This window comes from Peromyscus leucopus, chromosome 12, assembly GCF_004664715.2.
Source record: "Peromyscus leucopus breed LL Stock chromosome 12, UCI_PerLeu_2.1, whole genome shotgun sequence".
NCBI classification, from domain to species: domain Eukaryota; kingdom Metazoa; phylum Chordata; class Mammalia; order Rodentia; family Cricetidae; genus Peromyscus; species Peromyscus leucopus.
Window position 1 is genome coordinate 39,703,597 of NC_051073.1, and position 21,218 is coordinate 39,724,814.

At 40.1% G+C, this 21,218-nt stretch overlaps 1 protein-coding gene across 1 annotated transcript in view; it reads left to right on the forward strand.

The window, feature by feature from the left end:
• The first annotated feature begins 503 nt into the window (after positions 1-503).
• Cmss1 (cms1 ribosomal small subunit homolog) overlaps positions 504-21,218 on the forward strand; it is a 315,309-nt gene continuing 294,594 nt past the window's right edge. The window contains exon 1 of the mRNA XM_028867532.2: positions 504-714. Within this exon, the coding sequence (XP_028723365.1) occupies positions 648-714 (67 nt within the window). The 5' untranslated portion in view covers positions 504-647. The remainder of the gene's footprint in view (positions 715-21,218) is intronic.

The window sequence follows — 21,218 nt, forward strand, 5'->3', positions numbered from 1 at the left end:
AATATTTCAAGGCGCTGGGGCATTCGCACCCCTCCTGACCAAATTACCTTCTCTTTATTTAAGTTGTAGCATCCAAGTGTACAACTGACAAAATCCCTGACTTCCATCGCCACAAACTCTCAGGTTTCTCTCTCAGGTGAAACAGTACAAGCGCAGGATCGACAGAACACTGACAACCTAATGACAACACAACCACGTGCTCCGGTCTTCTCCCGCGGCGTAAGTTCTTTGAAACTGAGCAGGGAGAAATCGCTTTAGCATCAGTCCTTGCACTTTCGACACAGACTTCTCGGCCACAATCCAAATCAAAGCCCTTAAAGATATTTTTAAAAAACGACCCCGACAGGTGATACGCTTTTGGCTCTGGGTCGTGGCTCGTTTCTATCACTTGGGGGCCTTGACCTTGTGTTTCTGGTTCGACGCCGAGCACCCGGAACCCGTGTGGAAACGGCGACACCCCTGGCTCCGGCGGCGGCCGCCGCGGGAGGGCGTGGTTACGTGACGTCATCTCACCGGGCGGGAGCGCCGGCGGCGTCCCGTGGTGTGTCTCCGCGTGCTGGCGTCGCACGGGCGGAGGGAGCACAGCCGCCGCCGGCCTGTTTCCCACCCCCGCTGCGTGTCAGCAGCTCGCGCCGGGTCCCACGGAGATGGCGGACGATCTGGGAGACGAGTGGTGGGAGAACCAGCCGGCCGCCGCCGCCGCCAGCAGCCCAGGTACCCGCTCGGCCCGCCCCCCACGCCGCCGCCTCTCCAGGGCCCCCTCGCCGCAGCCCCCCTGCCCGCCGCCTGTGGCCCTCGCCGCAGGTGGGGGCGGTTCCGCCCGGACGAGGGGCGCCCAGCTGAGGGAGGGGGCGCCAGGCGCCGCGGGGACACGGGTGGGAGAGCCTGTCGTCCCAGGTGAAGCGAGAGGGACACACCACCTCGTCGCCTGCCGGTGTGGAGGGATCTGGGGGTCCCTTCCCAAGCTCTCATTCTCTTTCTCTTTTACTTTGTCCTGGAAACGACGTAGACCGTTTTTTTGTTTTTGTTTTTGTTTTTTTATTTTTTTTTTTTTGTTTTTGTTTTTGTTTTTTTATTTTTGTACCAAAGAAGCGGTTTGGCATATATATGGTCACCCGTGATTCCAGAACTAGGTTCAGACTGGTGGAATTCAAATCACAGGCACGGCTGTCGCTGACACATTCTCCTTTTCATCATCTGTAAAAAAGAGTAATGCTAATATCTATTCAGAGATTGTTATGAAGGTGAAATGGAGGTGGTTTAAAGTTGTACAGCCTGGTACAATGCTTGGCACGCAGTATATGCCCAAAGTGTTAATATAATGTGTTCTTTATAACATGTAGTTTGAGGCAACAAGGGTCTTAAAATAAAGGTCATCTTTTTTTAACTCTGCTGTTTTACAGATAAGGAATGTGACCTACAGATGTTCATTGGCAAGTTCAGTTACCTGGTTGGTGTCAGAAACAAAACTGTTTCCCAAAGCATTTAATAAGTAGTTCCCCCAGAATGGTCTTGAACATTTCAAGTTCCATAAGACTGAACATGCAGTGACTGCTGTTTTTGTTATGTCTCAAGTCACCCTCCAAGGCTCTGAGGTCTGCCTCTCTGTAGTTTTGAGGGTAAGCTCAAAGTTAGATTTCTGTTTTATTTTGACCTCAGAACCATCACATGATAGACACTGATGGAGTTGACAAATTTAGGAGATGTCTCAGTGTGAAACTGAAACATCACAGCATGGATTTTGTGTTTTGAGGGAAGAAGTCAAGTAGAGTGTCAGTCCAGTGGCATATGGGAGTCTGGATCCCAGGTGTGAGACTGCACTAGAGATAGAGGAGAGCTGGCACTGAACTACAGTACCGAGAAACTAAACGTAAAGATGAATACGTAATTGTTCTCAGTAATCTCCAGCTCTCCACACCTTTTGAGGAGTGTTCTTCCTGTGATTCAGTAGCTCATTTTGAGTCTTGATGCCACCTCTAACAATACATGTAACAAGAAAACGGACGTGTTCAGAAATATCAGGAGTCGGGGTAGTCATGCCACTTTTCATTTGTTGAGCTCTTACTGTGTGCTAAATCCTTTTCCTTTCTTTTCTTCCTTCCTTCCTTTCTTTTTTGAGATGGAGCTTTCCTTCTGTAGCCCAGGCTAACCTTAAACTCTTAAGACAGGGAGGGTTTCTCTGTGTAGCTTTGTGCCTTTCCTGAAACTCATTCTGTAGCCCAGGCTAATCTTGAATTTACAGAGATCTGCCTGGCTCTGCCTCCTGAGTGCTGGGATTAAAGGCGTGCACCACCACTGCCCGGCTAACCTTAAACTCTTAATTCTCCTGCCTTAGCCTACCTTTAATGTCATGTGATTCTTATGGTCACTTTATGAATGCTAGCATATTTTCAAGTCTACCAAGAAGTAGTTACTGTTTTCTTATTTTTATACACAAGGAAGCAGGAGCACTGAGATCCTTACTTAGCTTGGGCTTCTCTTGTTGAGTGAGGTAGCTTCCATTCATATTCAGATGAGCTGAAGTCAGTCTGTGCACTTAACGTTTCTTGTGATGGTTATTCTTATGATCAAAGGTAAGAATCTCATCTCTAAGCAAATAAAACATTATTGATTTTAAAAGGTATATGATTTATATGCATTATACACATCATTATCAAACTGTATGTTGACTCTGTCTGATTTTATTCAGAGATAAAAATAAGCAGTTTTGCCCCTATGCTTTGAGAAACCCTTGTCAGTAATTGAGATGTAGTTCTTATATGTGATTTGTGCTCAAAGCTCAAACAGCTGGATGGCTTCTGAATTTGTTATTTAATATGAATATCAAGTGTAAGTGGTGTAAATCTGCCTTGTCTCCACACTTCCATATTTCAGTTCCCACAAGCCGTCAATTTCATGGAAGCCTGGTAGGGTATTGATGTGTTTGTTCCCTTAACTTCTCACATCTCTGGTCCTGTTGTGTCTCCTGCCAGAAGTTACTCCGGGTCTTTCTCTGCATTTCCCCCCATTGACGTATATACTGTTGTTCTAATTTGTATTAACCACTGTAGTAAGTTCAAAAATAGAGGTCCCAGCATCAGTATTTTGTCCCTCAGCTACCAGAGAAGTCAGATCAGAAACTGGGTTAAATCTCCACAAGCTCTCTCTGCACACAGTAAATCTCATTACCATGGCTGGTTATTTTCCAGACCTGCCAGTCCCCACTGTGGACAGTGACTCAACAACACTGGCCTTCCCTTTATTGCTCCATAAGTTCCATTCCTTTCGTCTCAGGATCTTGTAATAGTTGTTCCATGCTGTCCTTCTGATTTTAGTAACCAGCTCTTAACATAGGAACTCGGTCCAGACCTTCCTGAGAAGCAGCTCCTGTTTAGCCTGAAACGTGCTGTGGGTGCTCTTCTGATGGGCAGGTCCTTTACCAATGTCTGTCTCTTGTCTTGGTAAATCACTGTCTGCTGGCACTGGATGTTAGCTCCATGGTAGCTTTTCCTCATCCTTTGCTTTCTCCTTGAGGTTGGAGTAGTGATTTTGTTCCTAGAAGGCATTCATTTAGTCTTTAGTAGTAAACTAATTAATATTATAGCCATATCCTGCCTGGAGACTTATGCCTCTGAAGATGCTCTCTTGCATGGAAGACTTGCCAAAATCCTGTGCCTTATGGTAGTGTCTTACTATCCTTTATTAAATGTATTTTATTACTTTTTAAGCCAGGATTTTAATATGTAGCCCAGCCTGCTGGCCTGAAATCTGAAATCTCCCTGCCTTGACCTCCTGACTGCTAGGATTAGAAGTACTCACTATCATGCTCACCTGGATTTAGTGTTATCAATTGTGTTGTAAAGGGGACAATAAATAGACTCCTGCTTTGAAAATGAGACTGTAACTTGTACAGGTGACAGCTTCGTGACCTAGAGTGAATGCAGTGATTCTTTCTGTTAGTGACTGCTGAGGTGAGCATCGTGAGTATTCTTCAAATCATGTTGCTTTATTGATGCAAATTTCTTCTGGAATGACTTGGTGGGCGAACATAGGATCTCTAAATAAATAGCTAAGGTTGTTGTTTGTTTTGTTATTTACCCTTTTTCTCACCAAAGTTAGACTGCTATGGTATAATTTAATGTATAGGCATTGTGCATATTGTGAACCATTGTCTGTGCTATACAATTCAGGCTTGGAATGTTTCCTGTAGATGTTGGCAGTACCCACAGAGAACCAACTTCAGAGCACAGATTATTTATTGAGGTCAGCCCTATTTTTGACACAGAATTGGGGGGACACCATCAGTTTACATTATTGGATATATGTATGTATTGGTGTGCTTAATAAAGATACATATAACATGACAGAATGTTTAAGGGCAAAATTCAGGATGGATTTTTAAACACAAGGGGGAGGAAAGAAAAAGAGGCTACATTGTCAGTCATGTTCGGTACTTGAAAACTTCTAGATGGATCTGCAAACAACCTAGGGACATTTAGAATTCCCACAATTCTTACAAATGTTAAAATGAATGGTTCTTGACAACAGCTTAGGAAAGTTTGAAAGTACAGATGTACGTATCTTTCTCAAAATCATAATTCCCTGATATAATTTTGCTAAGTATCCATGCGTTTCATGAAAAATAGCCCTCATAAATGCGGAAGACCTTTCATTTCCTCTCTTGTTTAATAATAATGCATAACATTATTCTGTACTATAAATTCTTAGAGGTTTTTGTATTGGTTTTGACTTTGTTTTGAGAAAGCTTTTCACTATCTAGCCCAGGTTGGCCTTGAATTAGAAATCCTACTGCCTTGAACTAGAGGTTTTTGCTTCAGCTTGCCCATTGCTGATATTATAGGCTTGTGCCACTCTGCCCTGCTTTTGACCTGTTCTGAATCTAATGACTTGTCATTGAATACTTCAATGTTATACATTTTTCTAAACATTTCACGAACATCTTACAATGTAGTTTTCTCATTTCATCAGCTTTCATAGAATGCTAGATTGAATTCTTGAATTGCAAGTGTTGCTTTTAGAAATTAGATGATGGTAGTGTGGTTAAATGTTCTGTTCCTGGGTTCCTTGCTAGTCTTGTTCATATTGGGCTAGTGGTTAGCAAACTTCTTTTTTTGTATGTATTTATTTATTTAGCAGGAGTCTACCAAGGTTTTGCAGATCCAGTCATTTTTAAACTACTCAGCTTTGGTATTTTAGTGTAAAAGTGGACAAATATGTAAACAAATGAGTGTAACTTGTTCTAATAAAACTTTATAAACAATGAAATTTGAGTTTTATGTAATTTTCTTATCATAAAATAGTTTTGTTTTGATTTCTTCCAACATTTATCATTATCAAAATTATTCTTAGCCTTCCTGTCAAATGAGGTGAGATAATAGAATTTTGGCCTACCCAGCTTGAAGATGCTGCTTACATCCAAACTCAGGGGATTATATATTTTTCTGGAAGAAATTTGAAATATATCCTAGAGAAAACTGGTTTTTATTAGTTACCCTAGTATTCAGTCCACAGTTCTGTTAGATACGAGACAATTGCATTCTGATTAAAATTAGATAACATGATTTCAAAAAGTTCAAATAGTAATCCAGAGATCACCGAAGCTGAATAAACAAAGCACAAGTAGAACTCTTAACATAAAACTATCAGTTCTTAGGAGTTTCATTATTTTCCTTCACTTGGACTTTTCTCTAGTTCTTAAAATTTAATCACAGTTACTCTAGAATTGTAGGACATTTTCCTTTTGGAATTTAAAAACATTCTGACAATTTCACATATGTATATGGTGTATTTTGTCCATTTTCACCCTCCTTACTTCTCTCACTCCCTTCTACTCCTGTTAAACACATTCTTTCCAGAGACTCCCCTCCCACTTCATGTAGGATAGCTTCTTTTATTTACTTTTCATTTCCCCCTTCATAATGGCCACATTTTTTTTAGCAGGGTTATGCTGGGGTGGCAGGATTCTTTGTTTCACTTGCTTTATATGTCAAACACTATGCTGTTGAAATCCAAGTCATACTTAGTTCTTAGTTGCATTGCATGTTATGCCTCAGATATGGCTTTGAGTAAGCCTATGTTGTAGTTGGTAATTCTTTGGTTAAAACAGAACCTTTTGTGATACTTTTATCTTAATGAGAGAACTTGATTACCATTTGAAGATAAATTACTGCTGGTGATCATAGAAATGTCCACAATTATTTTGTATCTTTTTCTTTTTAGTACTTTGAACAATATCTTCTCCTTTTTTTCCTTGCTCATGAATTTATGCCATCTTCATATAAAACATACTTGAGAGAGTACCAGTGTGGGAGAAAACAAGGTTCAAACCTTTAATATACAACATACTTTGTGTTCCTTTTCAAGATCAAACTTTCCTAGGCACTTTGTTTTTCTGAAACCATTGGTAGTATATGTTACTTTTCCTATCAATAATTTAATTTTATTTTATTCTTATGTGTGTGGGTGTTTTACCTGCAAGTATGTTTGTTCTGCATGTGTGCAGTGCCCATGGAGGCCAGAAGAGGGTGTCTGATGACCTGTGACTGGAATTACAGGTGGTTGTGAGCTGCCTTGTGGGTGCTGGGAATCCTCCCGAAGAGCAACCAGTGCTCTCTTAACTGGTTGCTCCCTATTTGTGTGTGTGTGTGTGTGTGTGTGGTGTGTGTGTGTGTGTGTGTGCGCGCGCGCGGGCGCTGCTGAGAATTGAACCTGTGGTTTTATGAATGCTCCTCGAGTGTTCTCTCTACCAGAGCTATAGCCTCAGCACTTTTTTTTTTTTGAGACAATATAACAGCTCAGACTAGCCTCACACTCATGACCCTTTTTCTTTTGCCTCCTGTTTCTGCTCCAGCTTGGTAAGATTATAGGCATGTGCCCAGCTTATTTTATGTTTCCTTTTGATCTGTTTGGTTTTCACTCTAGGGATTCCAGTAGTTTATCTCCCCATAGCGTAATAAATGGTACCCAGGCATAACTGATTTTCCCATCCTACCATTCTTCACTGCTGTCTCTAAGCCTAGTTTCTTACCCGTTGATTGAATGGCCTCTCTAGCTCATTCCTTATCCTGAATTTGCTTCAGATGTATTAAATACCTGCTTTATCTCAGGCATGCTGCTGTGCACCCTGTGGATGTGTCTTGCTTTTGGCGTCCGAGCTCCCTCCCCTTCATTCAGTCTCTTTTGTATTCCCTTTAACTTTGGCTGTTGTTCCAGTCTCATCACTTGTCCTCCCCACAGTCTTCCGCTGCCACTTGCCTGGTGCTCTGCACCATTCCTCTTTAACTACCTTAACTCAGTGCTGCCCACCTTCCTCCTCTTCCTCCTCTGCTTCCTCCTCCTGTCCCTCCCTCTCTTTTCCCCATTCCTCTCTTCATTAAATGGCCCCCGGGGTGTTATATTGTGGCATCAGTGTATGCATTGAAATAGATTAGCCATGTGAGTGTGGGGAATGGCAGTTCTTTCTTCTGCTTTGGGGCTCATTGTAGAAAGCTGGCCGAAGTCTAGTCCTCAGCCAGGAAGATTTATTCCAGGTCCATGCCTCCAGTGTTCGGTGATGGGTCATAGAAATCAATGACACCCCAATCCCTGGGGCTTTGTGAAGTTGTGAAATCTGTTTAGTCTAAAATGCCTCATCTTAAAAATGTCATTGCACCAGTGTCCACACTGAATTATAATCACTCCTTTCTCTTGATTCAATGACACAAACTTGAATGAGATAGAACAGTGACTGCATGTTACTACTGCCACGGTAATGTGTGCAGCCTGTAGATGACTGAAGGCAGTATTCTGTGAATGTCATCCTGGGTCTCCTGGGCCAAAGCGTTTGTTGAATCTGCTGATCTTTTTGTATAACATTGAGGGAAGGGATGTGAATAAAGATGCCCTATGAAATGATAAATTATTGCTCTTTTTTTTTTGAAGAACCAGAACAGTGATTTATATTTCCCTCTAAGATTTCAGTAGTAGTGACCATTGATTCTCATATGCTCTGATTAATATAGAAAGCCACAATGCTAATCTGAAGACTTTTTAATCTTACATGCAAAGCAATATGATTCTATAACTTTATCTTTAGGAGGGGAAATCTGCTATAAAAATGGTAGAGGAGGCTGAGTGCTAGCAGTCAAGTCTGTACACATCAGTGATTGTTGGTTGGCCACGCCAAGGATGTAATCAGCTATTACTAATTTTGTTGTTTCTCTCTCCTTATAGCTAAGAATTACTACTTTTCTTTCTCATAGTCATAAAGATGATGGTTTTTAGACCTTAAAGTTTGATTTTGATTGTTATGTCATTTTGGTGGAAATCATCCTACTTTCACGAATAAGTCAGGAATTCTTGCAAGTCCATTTTCTTATCCCATGTGATTATGTGATAAAGATCTGTAGAGTGACCGGGCGGTGGTGGCGGCGCACGCCTTTAATCCCAGCACTCGGAAGGCAGAGACAGGCGGATCTTTGTGAGTTCGAGGCCAGCCTGGGCTACAGAGTGAGTTCCAGGAAAGGCACAAAGCTACACAGAGAAACCCTGTCTTGAAAAACCGGGGGGAAAAAAAAAAAAAAAGATCTGTAGAGTGAAAGATTGCTTCTTTGTTTACAAAAGGCTCTTGAGCTATAGTAGTGGATCCAGTTTTGTCCTGAGCTGATGCTGCAGTCCAGGTTTGAGTCAGGTTACAAATGCCATGAGGAATTGAGTGGTGTGCAGTTGTGAACTAGAGAGTGTGTATGTATGCTCTAGAGAGAGTTGGAAAGTGCACATGCACTGCTTCTTTGGGCATGCCCTTCACCAGGTCCATCAGCCTGTGAGCCATAGGACAGCGTGCTTGCTTCACCATTTCCTGGAGAGATGGCCATTCTTTTCTGGCCTTCCGTGATTGTAGCTTCCCGGATGTTTCTGGAGACGAATCTTCCTAGACAGTACATGGTTATGACTTACCTTTTCCCTTCTATGTGGAGGAATGTGTTAGAGGTAACAGTTCTTATGATGTGTAATTTTTCACAGCCATTTTGATGACTAGTCTTATCCACAGGTCCCAGGGCTGTTTTGCTGGAAAGTCTACTGATGCCTGTAGATTTGAGTTTAGGGATCCTTGTTGGAATTCTCTGCTTGCATACTCCTTTGATCTTGAATCAAACAACAGCAACAACAACAAAGACAAAAGGTAGTTATTGTACAATGGAAGAAAATGGTCATTTTTAAAGGCTTATAGTTAGTTCACAGGGCTTGACTTTGAAAGCAGTAGGTTCTGGGAATCTAATAAGATTGAAGTTAGTTTGAGGGGAAAATATTTCAGGAAAATATTTCTGCAAACTCTTTTTGTATATGTGCTTTAATGATAGATAGTAGTAACCACAGAGGAAACCCAGTTCTTCTTGCTAGTCAGTGTTGTGGAAATAAACAAGAGCAGTGCCCCCAACTATTTTCATAGAGCTATGAGATTTCCAGAGAAAGATTTAATTTTTGCTGCATCTAAGAGCTTCATGGGGAAAGTAGCATTTGACTGGACCTCAAGGAAACTGCTGTTGGTTATGAGAGAATGCTGTTGTTAATGTGCTTGGTTCAGGAAAACATCAAACACAGTTGAGAAATGGAGTGCTTCAAATTAGATTGCGTATGAGAGGCTGCCACATAGGGGAGACTACCTATTCATCAGAGGGACACGTGTGAGAAGAGAGTGGCTTGAGGTGGGAGATGGGATATTGCAGGGGCAGAGTCGTCTGCTCTCTGCTTATTGGTTACCTATGAGGGGCAATGTGAGAGGAGTCACACAGCCTGAGTGAGTGATCTAGGTGAAGGAGTAGGTTATCAGAGAGTTAAATAGATTGCTAAGAACTATTTATTATATTTTAATTTTTAAGGGAGAAAATGTTTCCTTAAAGAATGAGAATAGTAAAAAAAAAAAAAAAATGAGAATAGTTGAGAATATTTAAGAGTATTTGTTGGCAGTCCAGGCAGTGCTGGCTCATGCCTTTAATCCCAGCAAAGGCAAGTGGATCTCTGTGAGTTAGAGGCCAGCCTGGTCTCCAAAGCAAGATCCAGGACAGCCCGGGCTACACAGAGAAACCCTGTCTCAAAAAGCAAAAAATTAAAATAAATTAAAAACAATAAAAAAGAATAGTTGCTGGCATATAGATGGGAAGTTTTCAACTAACCATACATTTTTATAGTCCAATTGATTATTCTTCCTTTGTTGTTGTTTGTTTGTTTAGTTTTTGTTGTTTGGTGGTGGTGGTGGTGGTGATGATGTGGTGGTGGTGATGATGATGTGGTGGTGGTGGTGGTGGTGGTGTATGAGTGGGTGTGACTGTATTCTAGGCTGGTATGGAACTCACCATGTGCCCCAGGCATGATTTGAACTCGTGACAGTCTTTCTGCCAGAGTTGATTATTCTTCCCCCCCACCCCAGGTTACACCATTCTTTTCTTGTTTTGAGTGCATAAATGTAAGTATTGTCAAATATCTTAAAAGTTTTTTGTATACCTTTGTTGTCGATTTTTAACACTGTTTTTATGAGACCATCTTCTAATCTTCATCCTTTAACATTTTTATTATACTGATTCAGAACATTGAAGTTCCTTTGTGTAATTACATTTATATTTACCTTAAAATATATTATATATGGTTTTCATTTATTTCATTATCCCAAATATAGTCTGATATTATTGAGCTTTTTAACTCCTAAATCATTGAATATTTGATTTAAAAGTATATCAGAATGAGTTAGAATTGAACTTAGTAGTCACAGTCACTTAAACACATAGTGCCATAAATAGTTTTCAAATAGAAATGCTGCATAGATTTGGCTTCCTTCAGTAAGGATAAACAATATTGGAAATACACTTGGTTTTTGGTATGTGTAGTCAAGTTTTCTGTATGTAGGTTAATATTCTTAGTATCTTTTTGTTGTTAATCCTAAACATACCAGGTGAGGTTATAGTCCCATTCCATTCTTGTGTGTCCTACATGTCATTTTGGCTTTACGGTCTCATGTAACACTAACATGCTGCATCTACATTCTTCATGTGTTTGTTATTTTAAGAATACTACTACTAATAATAATAATCAGTGTCCACATGAAGTAGGGAGCAACTTGGCACTGTGTTTCAAGTACCATAAAACCCATCCCCTGTGACTTAGTCACTTTTTTCATTAGAGACCTTTTCTAGGAAATAAAGAAAGGTAAAGGTAGCTATTTTAGCATTAATTAGAATGAAAAAAGTGGACATAGAAAACAATTCTTAATAATGGGGGTGTGGTAAATGAATTAGTGTATGATTACATAAAAACACTATGTTGTCATTACAAGTCATTGAAGTTACAGGGAACTGCTTCCACAGAAATGTTAAGAAACTGGATTTAGATCATGCACACTTTAAATACTTACATGTGAAGAGAAAGAACTACAGATTGACTGTCCCTTGTGAAACACTGGGGGTCACGAGTAGTTTGAATGTCTTAATTTTGGGAACTTATTTGTGTATCCACAGTAAGATCCACATCTAAACACAGAAACCATTTGTGTTTCCGATGTACATTACACGAATAGAATGAATATAATTTTCTACACTATTTTTAGTGTAACTGTGTATTAACCACTACATGTCATGTGAGGTCCAGTGTGGAACTTAAGACATTGTAGTGGCACTAAAACAGTTAGGTTTATAGCATGTTCAATTTCAGATTAAACCTGTAGATGAAAATGCATCCATATTAGTGGTCTGCTCAGGTTAGGATATAAGTGCTCTTTGTTAGTCCCAACACTTTCTAAAATCCTACAATTAAAGATGCTACAGTAAACTATTAAGAGATGAAAGAGGAAAATTCTCAGTGATGAGGACATTTCTGTGATTATCACCTACTTCATCTAACCATGAACAACAAAAGCTGCAGTTGAAATCTGTTTCAACCTTTCCAGAATTCCAGTTTTCCAGTTTAGTGTCAGAAGTCCATGGTGAGGACCTGTTTAAATTGTTCTGTGGATGTGTAGGAATCCACACCTTTAGTAAATTCTCAAGGGTGATTTGTTCTGATAGCAAGTGGTTAACTTGCCACACGTAGAGAACCACTTCAGGGCCTGAAGCTCTTAACATTTTCTTTGATTATGAACTCTGACCTGCCAAGGTAGGGAAAATTTAGCACTATGAGAGTCTAGCGCATCTTGGCCCGTGGTCACCTGTCAGGATGTCTGTGATTCATGTAAATGGCACACCCAGATGTTGTGGCAGAGCTAAAGATGATTGTCTGGGAGTCGGGGCAGGGCAGGTATGTTTTTCATGAGCACCACAGGTCTCTGTCTGAATACCTACCTAACATCAAACACTGTAGTGGTGGAGCTTACAGGCAATACTGACATGTGTTGGTGAAGAAGATTGGTTTGGGGTGGTAATAACTTACAGGTTAGAAGAAGTTCACAAGTTAGACTTTATTTGCTGATTTCACCACACAGTTTTTACCTCTAGATGGCAGCAAAGACTACTTATCTTACTAGGACAATTCCTGAATTGTGTGTTGGGGAGAGCATAGTGGAATGATGCTGTTTTGGATTTTTTTTTTTTTTCTGGTATGAATTTCATACTTGGACTTGTTTCTGTAAACGAAGTATGGAGCTGTAAAATGTGTCATCCCTTGGATCATTTTTATAGAATGTTATGTCAAAGAGCTCCAAGAAAGTTTCTTTCCAAATTTCGAGTGCATATTGCAAGAGAGATTTGTGTACTGTGGCTCTTTTAAGACCACACAGTGACTGTTCTACTCAAAAGCTCCTGGGTTTCATCAGAAAGCAGATGTCCGGGGAGGGGGTTAAGCAAGTTGGAAAGTTCATTCATAAGAGAAAAAGATTTTTTTAATTTATTTGATATTTAACTCAGCATGAAGGGTGCTATTTGGAACAGATAAAAAGTCTGAAGGATGTGTGGGCTCACTGAACAAAAGCTCTGTCTAGGAAGCAATAGAAAGAAAGCAAGTATATTTGTGAGGTAAATTCATTACATTCTCAGAGTATTAGCTTATTTTGTCTGCAGCGTCTTAAAAAGAAACCCAGCTATCTCTAGGACTCCGTGTTTGCCACAAGTCACTTAGATGCTGATGAATCTTCGTGACCGAAAGAAGTGCAGGTGCATGTGATGTTTGCAGTTTTGTTCAGTCTACATCTCTAGCCAGTTTCCTTATGAATGGTGTGTTATTTTCTGTCATCACAGAAAACAAGCCTCAGAAGACATGTCGGATTATCAGACGATGAGGGAGCTAGCACATCCTGCGTAGACAGCTGGAGTCGGGATGTTTCTTTTTTCACAAGGAAATTAGTGCTTAAGTGCTTTGAACTTTTTGGTGATGTATTGGCAACATACTGTGTGAGAAGGCAGTGTTCCTTCAGTATTGGGCTTGGTTCCAGAACTGCAAATGGCACTTAATCATGCCCTTAGTGATAGATACTGAGGACACTTCTAAAGACTTCAGCTCTGACTTGTCCTTGAGAAGTGGGAGATGAATTCAGAGCTTCCTGACTCCCCTGGGAACTCAGCTGTGGTATGCTTGGTCAAGGCTGTGTGTTTTCAAGATGACAGGTTTTTGTTGTTGTTTTGTTTTAAGTTTCTTTTAATATTAGTGTTTATTAGGAGCGTGCATAAACGATTGTGATAGATGTAGTGATGAAAAAGAGGAAATGCTGAACCAGGAAAAAGTGCCCTTGAAATATGACTACTTTCATTTGTTTTGTCTTTTACATTGTTTGGCAAATCACCACTATTTGGGCGTGCAGGGAAGGTGGAAATAACAGATAATAAATCTGGCAGATAGCCCAAAGTTTCATATGCTACTTTGGTTTTTTTATCTCTTGATTTTCTTAGAACTTTCCATTATTTAATGAAACATTACCCCTTAAGTTTTAGTTTTATATGGCACGGGGCCCTTCATAGGGAGACCTTATAGCTTCATTATCTCATTCCCATTAGCCTCCTGTGAAAGAACATTTATTTGCAATTTAGCATCTGGCCCAGCACTGTGATTTATATTGAAGAGCTGTCCAGTTTCTGAGGTGAGGGGTCAATTGGTACCTTTGTTCTCTAATGTAATGTGGGTTGTGGTTGTGCCTAGTCCTCGCAGTCTCTTTTTGTGTAATTACATGTGGGCACAAGGGGTATTCTAAGAATAAACATTGAAATATAGTTTTTAAACCTTTCCTAACCCAGTTCCTCACATTTGTGCCAAACACAGCATTACATTTAGAAATATGGTGGTAAAATAAAATATACTAACCTGAATACTGTCTTCATTGTTTATCCTGTTTGCTTTCTTCTTTTGTCTCTGCTTCTTTCTTTCTTTCTTCCTTTTATTTTAATTTTTAATTTTGATTTTGTTTGAGATAGAATATCACTGTGGAGCCCTGGTTGGCCTGGAACTTAATATGTAGATGGGGATGTTTGCAAACTTCCAGAGATCCTCCTGCCTCTGCCTCCCAGGTGCTGGATTAAAGGGGTGTTCCATCATCAACTTCTTTTTTGATGGGTTTACTGGAACAAGAAACCTGAGGAGTGCTAGGTGATTCTGAACAAAGTGAGCAGTAACTGTGTTGTGAGGAACGTGGATGACAGCTGATCCTTGCATTTGAGATTATGGTATAGGAGAGGTAACCTATGACAGGGCAGAAAGGAATGCTGTGCTAAAGCAACAGTGTTCTTTAGAGGAGTTTCTGGAAATCCACAGGCAGATTGAAAACTAGTGGGAGATTTATCAAATAAGCGTACTTGTGGAAAGAGTAGAAAGAGAATATGAGGAGCAAAGGGAGAACAATCTAGTCTTCAGAACAGAGGTGCAGGCTAAGAAGGCCAAACTGTGTGGAGGAGGGGAGTTAGCACCATTATGCTGGCGTGAAGGGTGTGGTCAGTATCAGAGGAAGATGCAGTGCACAAGGAGGCAAGTGGGTAGGAGGTTGGAGCACCCATTATCCGGGCACTGATGTAAGTGCGGTTACTTGATGAAAGGCTAGGGAATTGCAATGATCTGAATGGTATTTGGGGTGAACTTTGAGTAGAAGGATGAGGGTTATATAGAGTATAACTGTAGTAAAGTACTGTGTGTGCTGAGGTCTGGATTAAGGGACTAGTAGCACAGATAGGAAGTATGGTGGGTACAGAAAGCAATCATGGAAAAATAGCTAGCTGGATGGTGAGCTTTGGGGAACAGAAGTTTCTAGGTATTGAACCTGGGTGATGAGGAAGAAGCAGAACAAAAACCCTTAAGGGGGGCAGTGTAAATGGGCCGTGTGTGTGTGTGTGTGTGTGTGTGTGTGTGTGTGTGTGTGTGTGTGTATTTAACTGTTTGGTAGCATTGAAATTTTGGAGATGTTAATAGAGAACCCTGGTAGAGAAACAATCATCGTTCAAATGTCTAGAAGAATATGTAATTTCTTGCCAACTACTTCTTCATCCCTTTCTTAGAATTAGAAATGAATTTTTGAGAGGCTCTCTTGTGTCTGAATCTTTGCTACAAGGCTACAAAACTTTATGGATAATTAACTAGTACTGAAAAGACCTCCTTAAAAAAAAAGCATTTCTTCTTGTTACATGAATAATGTGCTATGATTGAACTATTATCCATGCACTGATTGGCCTGTAGGAAAGGAAATCCTGCCCTCTCTGCCAGTGACCTTTCTGGCCACCTTAGCCATTGTGTCTGGACCAAGCAGACAGATTACATAAACTTGCACTCTTGGGAGATTTGCTACTTCTTGGCACTAAAGTATGCAGTAAGGACAGGATGTCCCCCTCCATGCAGATTTCCTTCCTCATTGGCAGTCTGAGAAAAGTTTGGAATGTGGCCATGATAGGTTTCACAAAAAGAAAGAAAGAAAACAAAACAAAAACCCATTAGTAATTGTCTATTGTTTCCCTTACTGTTCTCATTGCTTTCTTTAAAGCTAAAATAAGCAATCACAGAAGCATTCAGAATTTTCCAATTTTCTGCAGTAAATTTTATTATTATTATAGCCAGAGAAGAGTCTTCTATGAAATAAAAGGACTGCTTATGAATGTTACTCTGAGAGATGTCCTCAACATGATTGCACATGGCTTCCCTCCTTTCCTCCCTAAAGGAGAATCCTGTTTTTACTTAACTTTCCTTTGAATTAAAACTCACTAGTTTGTTTGTTTGTTTTAGATTGCAGAAGCATCTGATACAGTATATTTGGGCAAAACTTCATCAAAAGACAAAACAGAAAAGTGTTCTTTTCTCTCCTTCCCGCTTCTTAAAAAGGGAGAAAATAAACCCATCAATAGGAAGGAATTCTTGAGGAATTGTTTTGAGTCGTTTGGAGGGTGGTTGTATTGAAAATGGGCTTTATATGCTTTATGAGGGGAATCATAGGAGGTCAATTTGAAGACTTTGATTTGAAGTGGTAGTTTTGATATGGGGTAGCTCCTTGGCTTATATTTATTATAACCCTGAACTAGAAACAGAATTTAACACTGGTAGAATTGAACCCTAATATTTCCCCTGAGCTGGGAAAGTGGACAGTATTTTTTTAAATGGGAGTATCAGTTTTTCCTTAGTAAGATATGATATTGCTTGAAAAGTAATTTCCTAATTTAGGGCATGCAAACTAGGAAAAACTTCTAGGGTTTTGCAAAGGCAGGATGCTCATTTAGTGTGGACTGTGTTAATGATGCTTGTCTTTATGGACTAGACCTTGAACCTTGATGGCCATTTACAAAGGAAGTCATTATCTGGACTATGGAGACAGCCATCGTCTTCTCCATGCCAATGTTCATGGTTGTAATGCTTCTCCCATGGATCATGTGCACTCCTGATGCTGTTTTGCTTGCCATCTTTGAAGCTTCCATAATTTAGTTATATAATAGTTATGTAGGTCTATCCTATAATAATTGATGATTATATTAATTCTCTACACATATTGATTGCCCACCCAAAGCTCCTTCTTCGTGCTTGACATTTGTGTATTTTGCTTGCAGAATCATGCTTTAAGGTAGAGTGGACACAGACTACAGCCTTGGTGTTCTCTGACAACCATCTTTGGATGATGAGAACATGAGAGGTTATTTGAATCTTTGAATCATAGGAAATGCAGCCCTTCCCACACCTGCCATTTGTGTGGGTCTTGGCCTTCCACTCTTAGTATCTGTTGGCCTAACAGTAGCTTTAGGATTCAGGAAATGTTGGAGAGAAAGTTAAATCACTATTGGCTGTAGTGATCTTGGAATGTTTTATAAGAAGTGAGCTTTGGGCTAGACTCTCAGGGTAGGTCCTGTTTCAGTTAATGAGAAACGAGAATCTTATCTGTATAGGTGAGTCCTTCCTGTGTTTAAGGGCATTCTGAGTGTGGATGAAATGGCATATATCTGAGATGGAACACAGAGGTAATGTTAGACAAGTTGTCCTATCACTGTAGGTAGCAGAATGCAGTTTATATTGCTTCATTGACGTAGCTTCTCATGTGTTGCCATGAAAAGAGAATGGGACAGTGAGAGAGGCCTGTCTTCAACAGGTCAGTTTTGTCACATACTAATAGAAAAACCTAGAAAGTCTATGCTACTTTATCTCTAAAATTGACAGAATAACCCCATTTTAAGGGTTATCATAAAATGAAATGCCATATAAAGGAGTCATTTCCTCTCACCCCCCCATTACATGACTTTATTAACCAGAAGCCTTCTATAGGGACCCAGCACTTCCTGTCACTGTATTCAAAGTCCTTTACAGTCTGACCTTATTGCAGCCCAGCCATCTCAGCTTGCACTTCTTGTTCTTGAGAGGTGGATGTCTCCTCTCTGCATGCTCCGTTTCTCTGCCATGTGGGCAGCTCCCAGAAACATTTTTTGTCTTCTGCAACCTAGGCCATCTCACCTTCTAGTCCCTCTTCTTATCTCACCTGTTCCTCAAACGCTCCGAAACCTGCAGTGCTCAATGTTTAGACAGTTCCTTCTCTGAAGCTGTTGCTACAGCACACCTGGCCTATAGAGAGAGCTGTTTCATCTCTCTAATGGAATGGCTTCCAGTGAGGGGGGCAGTTTTGACCCCCCACAGAACATGTAGTTCTATCTGGAAACACTTCTTGTTTCATCTGGAGAGATGCTATGTGGCATCTAATGACTAAAAGCCAGAGGGTTCTAAACATCCTGTGAGGGCAACGAACACCTCTGCCATTGTTCTCAACAGAGAATTACTGGACCCATTAATACTGAGGTTGTCTACTCCTTCATTTGGTGGGGTTAGGTCTTATATGATGAAAGTGAAAAGAAATGTATAGACTCTTAGAGAAGGAACACAAAAGAAGTCATCTGCTAGTTTTAGCATGTGCCAATGAAAGAAGTCTGTTTTCTGACAGAAAATAAAGTTGTCAGGTAGAGCCACACATGATTTTAGAGTTTAAATGTCTTTTTTTCACAAAAGTCAAATGACCTGTCCAAGGCCCTTACAACTAATTGAAAAAGGCATGAGCTGGAATTCTGTCTTCCATTTGACTGCCTCTAGGGTAACCTCTTTCTAGTTGTTCCACTTATCTAATGCTTTATGAGCCTGTTAGTGCAGTGCAGTCCTTCATCTGCAGTTTATTGGTAGGAGTATATAGTTTTCTACTTGCAAATGTTTCCTGACACTCACTCCTTGATTCCCACACTAAGTTGACAAGGGTCTTAAAGTCCTTACAATACCCAGTGTTGACTGGGAGACACACAGTATGTCCATTTGTCATAATCAGTGGGTTGACCACTTGTATCATGTGATGCTTTGAAGAAAAGATACCACATGCTAAGACATTGAATTTGCTGAGTCACATAAGTAACTTTTCTATTAGTAAACCCACCTGCACCTATCCAGAGAATGTAGAAGGATTTGTGGGTCTTTAGAGCCTATGTTCATACATTGTGCTTTTACTTAAACATGACTGGCCTATATAAAAAATAAAGCAAGTTAAGTGTGGTGGCATATGCCTGTAACCACAGTACTTAAGAGTGGAAGCAAGAAGATCATCTTCAGCTGTTAATACGGACTGTGAGTTTTAGTCTGGACATGAAACCTTTCTTAAAAAACAAACAACAACAACAAACAGCCTGCACCACCGTGCCCAGCTTTTCTCAGGTGACTCCTCAAAAGTGATGCTCAGAGTTAGCCAAGAGTGCATTCTTATGACAGTTTCTTAAGGGGAAGGCCTGTTCTAAGGAAATGCCGACAGACTTGTTAATGCTGCCCTATCAACAGCGTTAATTCATTATCAGACTTTAAAATATTCAGAGGTGTTAGCCACTTATCTCGATGGACTTTTAAGATTGTTTAGGTTGCCTTCCCGGGATGCTTGCTTCTAATGTATTGGATCACACAAAAGTACTTTAGTTCAAGGGTTAGAAAGGAAAGGACTTGGTGTTTAAATAAAGTCAATTTAACAAAACTTCAGTTTGGGGAACTTTATTAGCAATGCACTAGGCTTTCTTGTGTTTGCTTCACCGGGTCCTAAGGTAAATGGAGTGCTCTGTTCTGTTTCTTCAAAGTGCACTCTCAAGTGTGTGTTCTGGACCCGAGAAGTGTTGTAGGGATAAATTCGGGACCTGGGATTTGGGAAAGAAACACAGCTTGTTGGTGTCAGACCCTTCTAGTTCACTTAAAGATTCAAGAATTGATACTGTGCTAGTTACAAAACTAGGAGCATTCCTACCTAATATAGTTGCTTTTATTGAACTTTCCTTTTGAGTAAAAAGAACCTGGAGAATAAAACCTGCTTTTCATTATAGCCTCTAGAGGGCAAAATAGTCCCACTTCCTAGGACAGGTGTAAAACAGTCTTAAGAGTAGGGGGAACACTTGCCAGTAGCAATACAGAAATTTCTGTAGCGGTGAAATTCCAACTTCAGACTGCAATTCAAGCAGAGGATTTGTTAGAATGTAACTGAGAGCATACTTCCTTCTAGAGATCCTGGTTTGATAGCACTGGGGGAAACCTAGTGTTGAAATCAGGAGAATCACATATGGATATCTGGGTTCAACTTAGTTACACACTGATCATGAGACTGTTTGTGTGTTTGAATATCCTTAGGGGGAAAAATCAAATCAAAAATCTGAAACACTTCTGGTCCTAAACATTTCTGGTAGTTTTCCACCCTGTCTAGGAATCCTTTTATTTATGTAAAGATGCATTCCTTATAACGTGGTGTCCTTCTAGTAAAGATGCTGATGCTATTTTTACCCATAAAGAACAGTGGCATCATCCTGGGAAAGGTTCGGCCTTTGCATGTTTTTCTTTCATTGGAATTTTTGTTTGTTTGATTGAGCCAAGGCCTTGCTATGTTGCCCTGGCTGGCCTGGAACTCCTTTTGCCTCAGTCCCCTGAGTGCTGGGGTGGCAGGTGTGTACCAGTCCACTCAGTGGATTTAGCTTGCCTCTGCTTGCCCTTGCCCCTATAACAGAAACTTCTAGCTAAGACTCTGTCGTGGCTTTTAAATGGAAAAAAAGAACTTGCTGGAATGTTGAAATATGTGGCAGAATTCTACAGTTTAAAAAGCTAATGAAATAATGGGACTGTGAATAAAATGAAATTTGATTTTGAAGCAGGCACTCTGACCAATGAAAGAAAGTAGGAGTTTTTCATATATATTTATAAATCTTGGGGCTGAGGAGATGTCTCAGTAGTTATAAGCATTGCGTGCACATATCCACACAGAGACACATATACACATAATTTTAAGAAAATGATCATCAAAATAAAAAAATCAATCTTTAGTTATCTACTCATGGATAGTACATCCCTCTGCCTTCACATATTTCATATGAAGATTTTTCTGGCATCACTTCCTTTATCCTCCTGGGTTTAGGGCATGTCTAAATAAGTCAATGAAAGGAAATTATGCAATCTCACACACAAACTCTCTCTCTTCCTCTCTCCCTCTTCACACAAATGTATGTCTATCACAGATACATACATTGTATAAGAAACTTAAAAATTAAAGCCAAGAATTCATTTTTATTCTATATATAATTTTATAGAAAAAGAATCCTTTGACTTTAGATAGCAGGTAGTGGCATGTCTAATAAATTGCACATGATTTAGTAATAGGAAACTACTAACGTTCATTTTGATGTTCATGTGTTAATTATTTCACTCTTCTAAAAGAGAGAATCCTTAGAGGTTCTGCAAATTTGCGGTCAATAGAGATTAACCACCTAGGAAGCCTGTTTATAGTTGAGATCTGCAACGCATGGTAAAACGATGATTTGTGC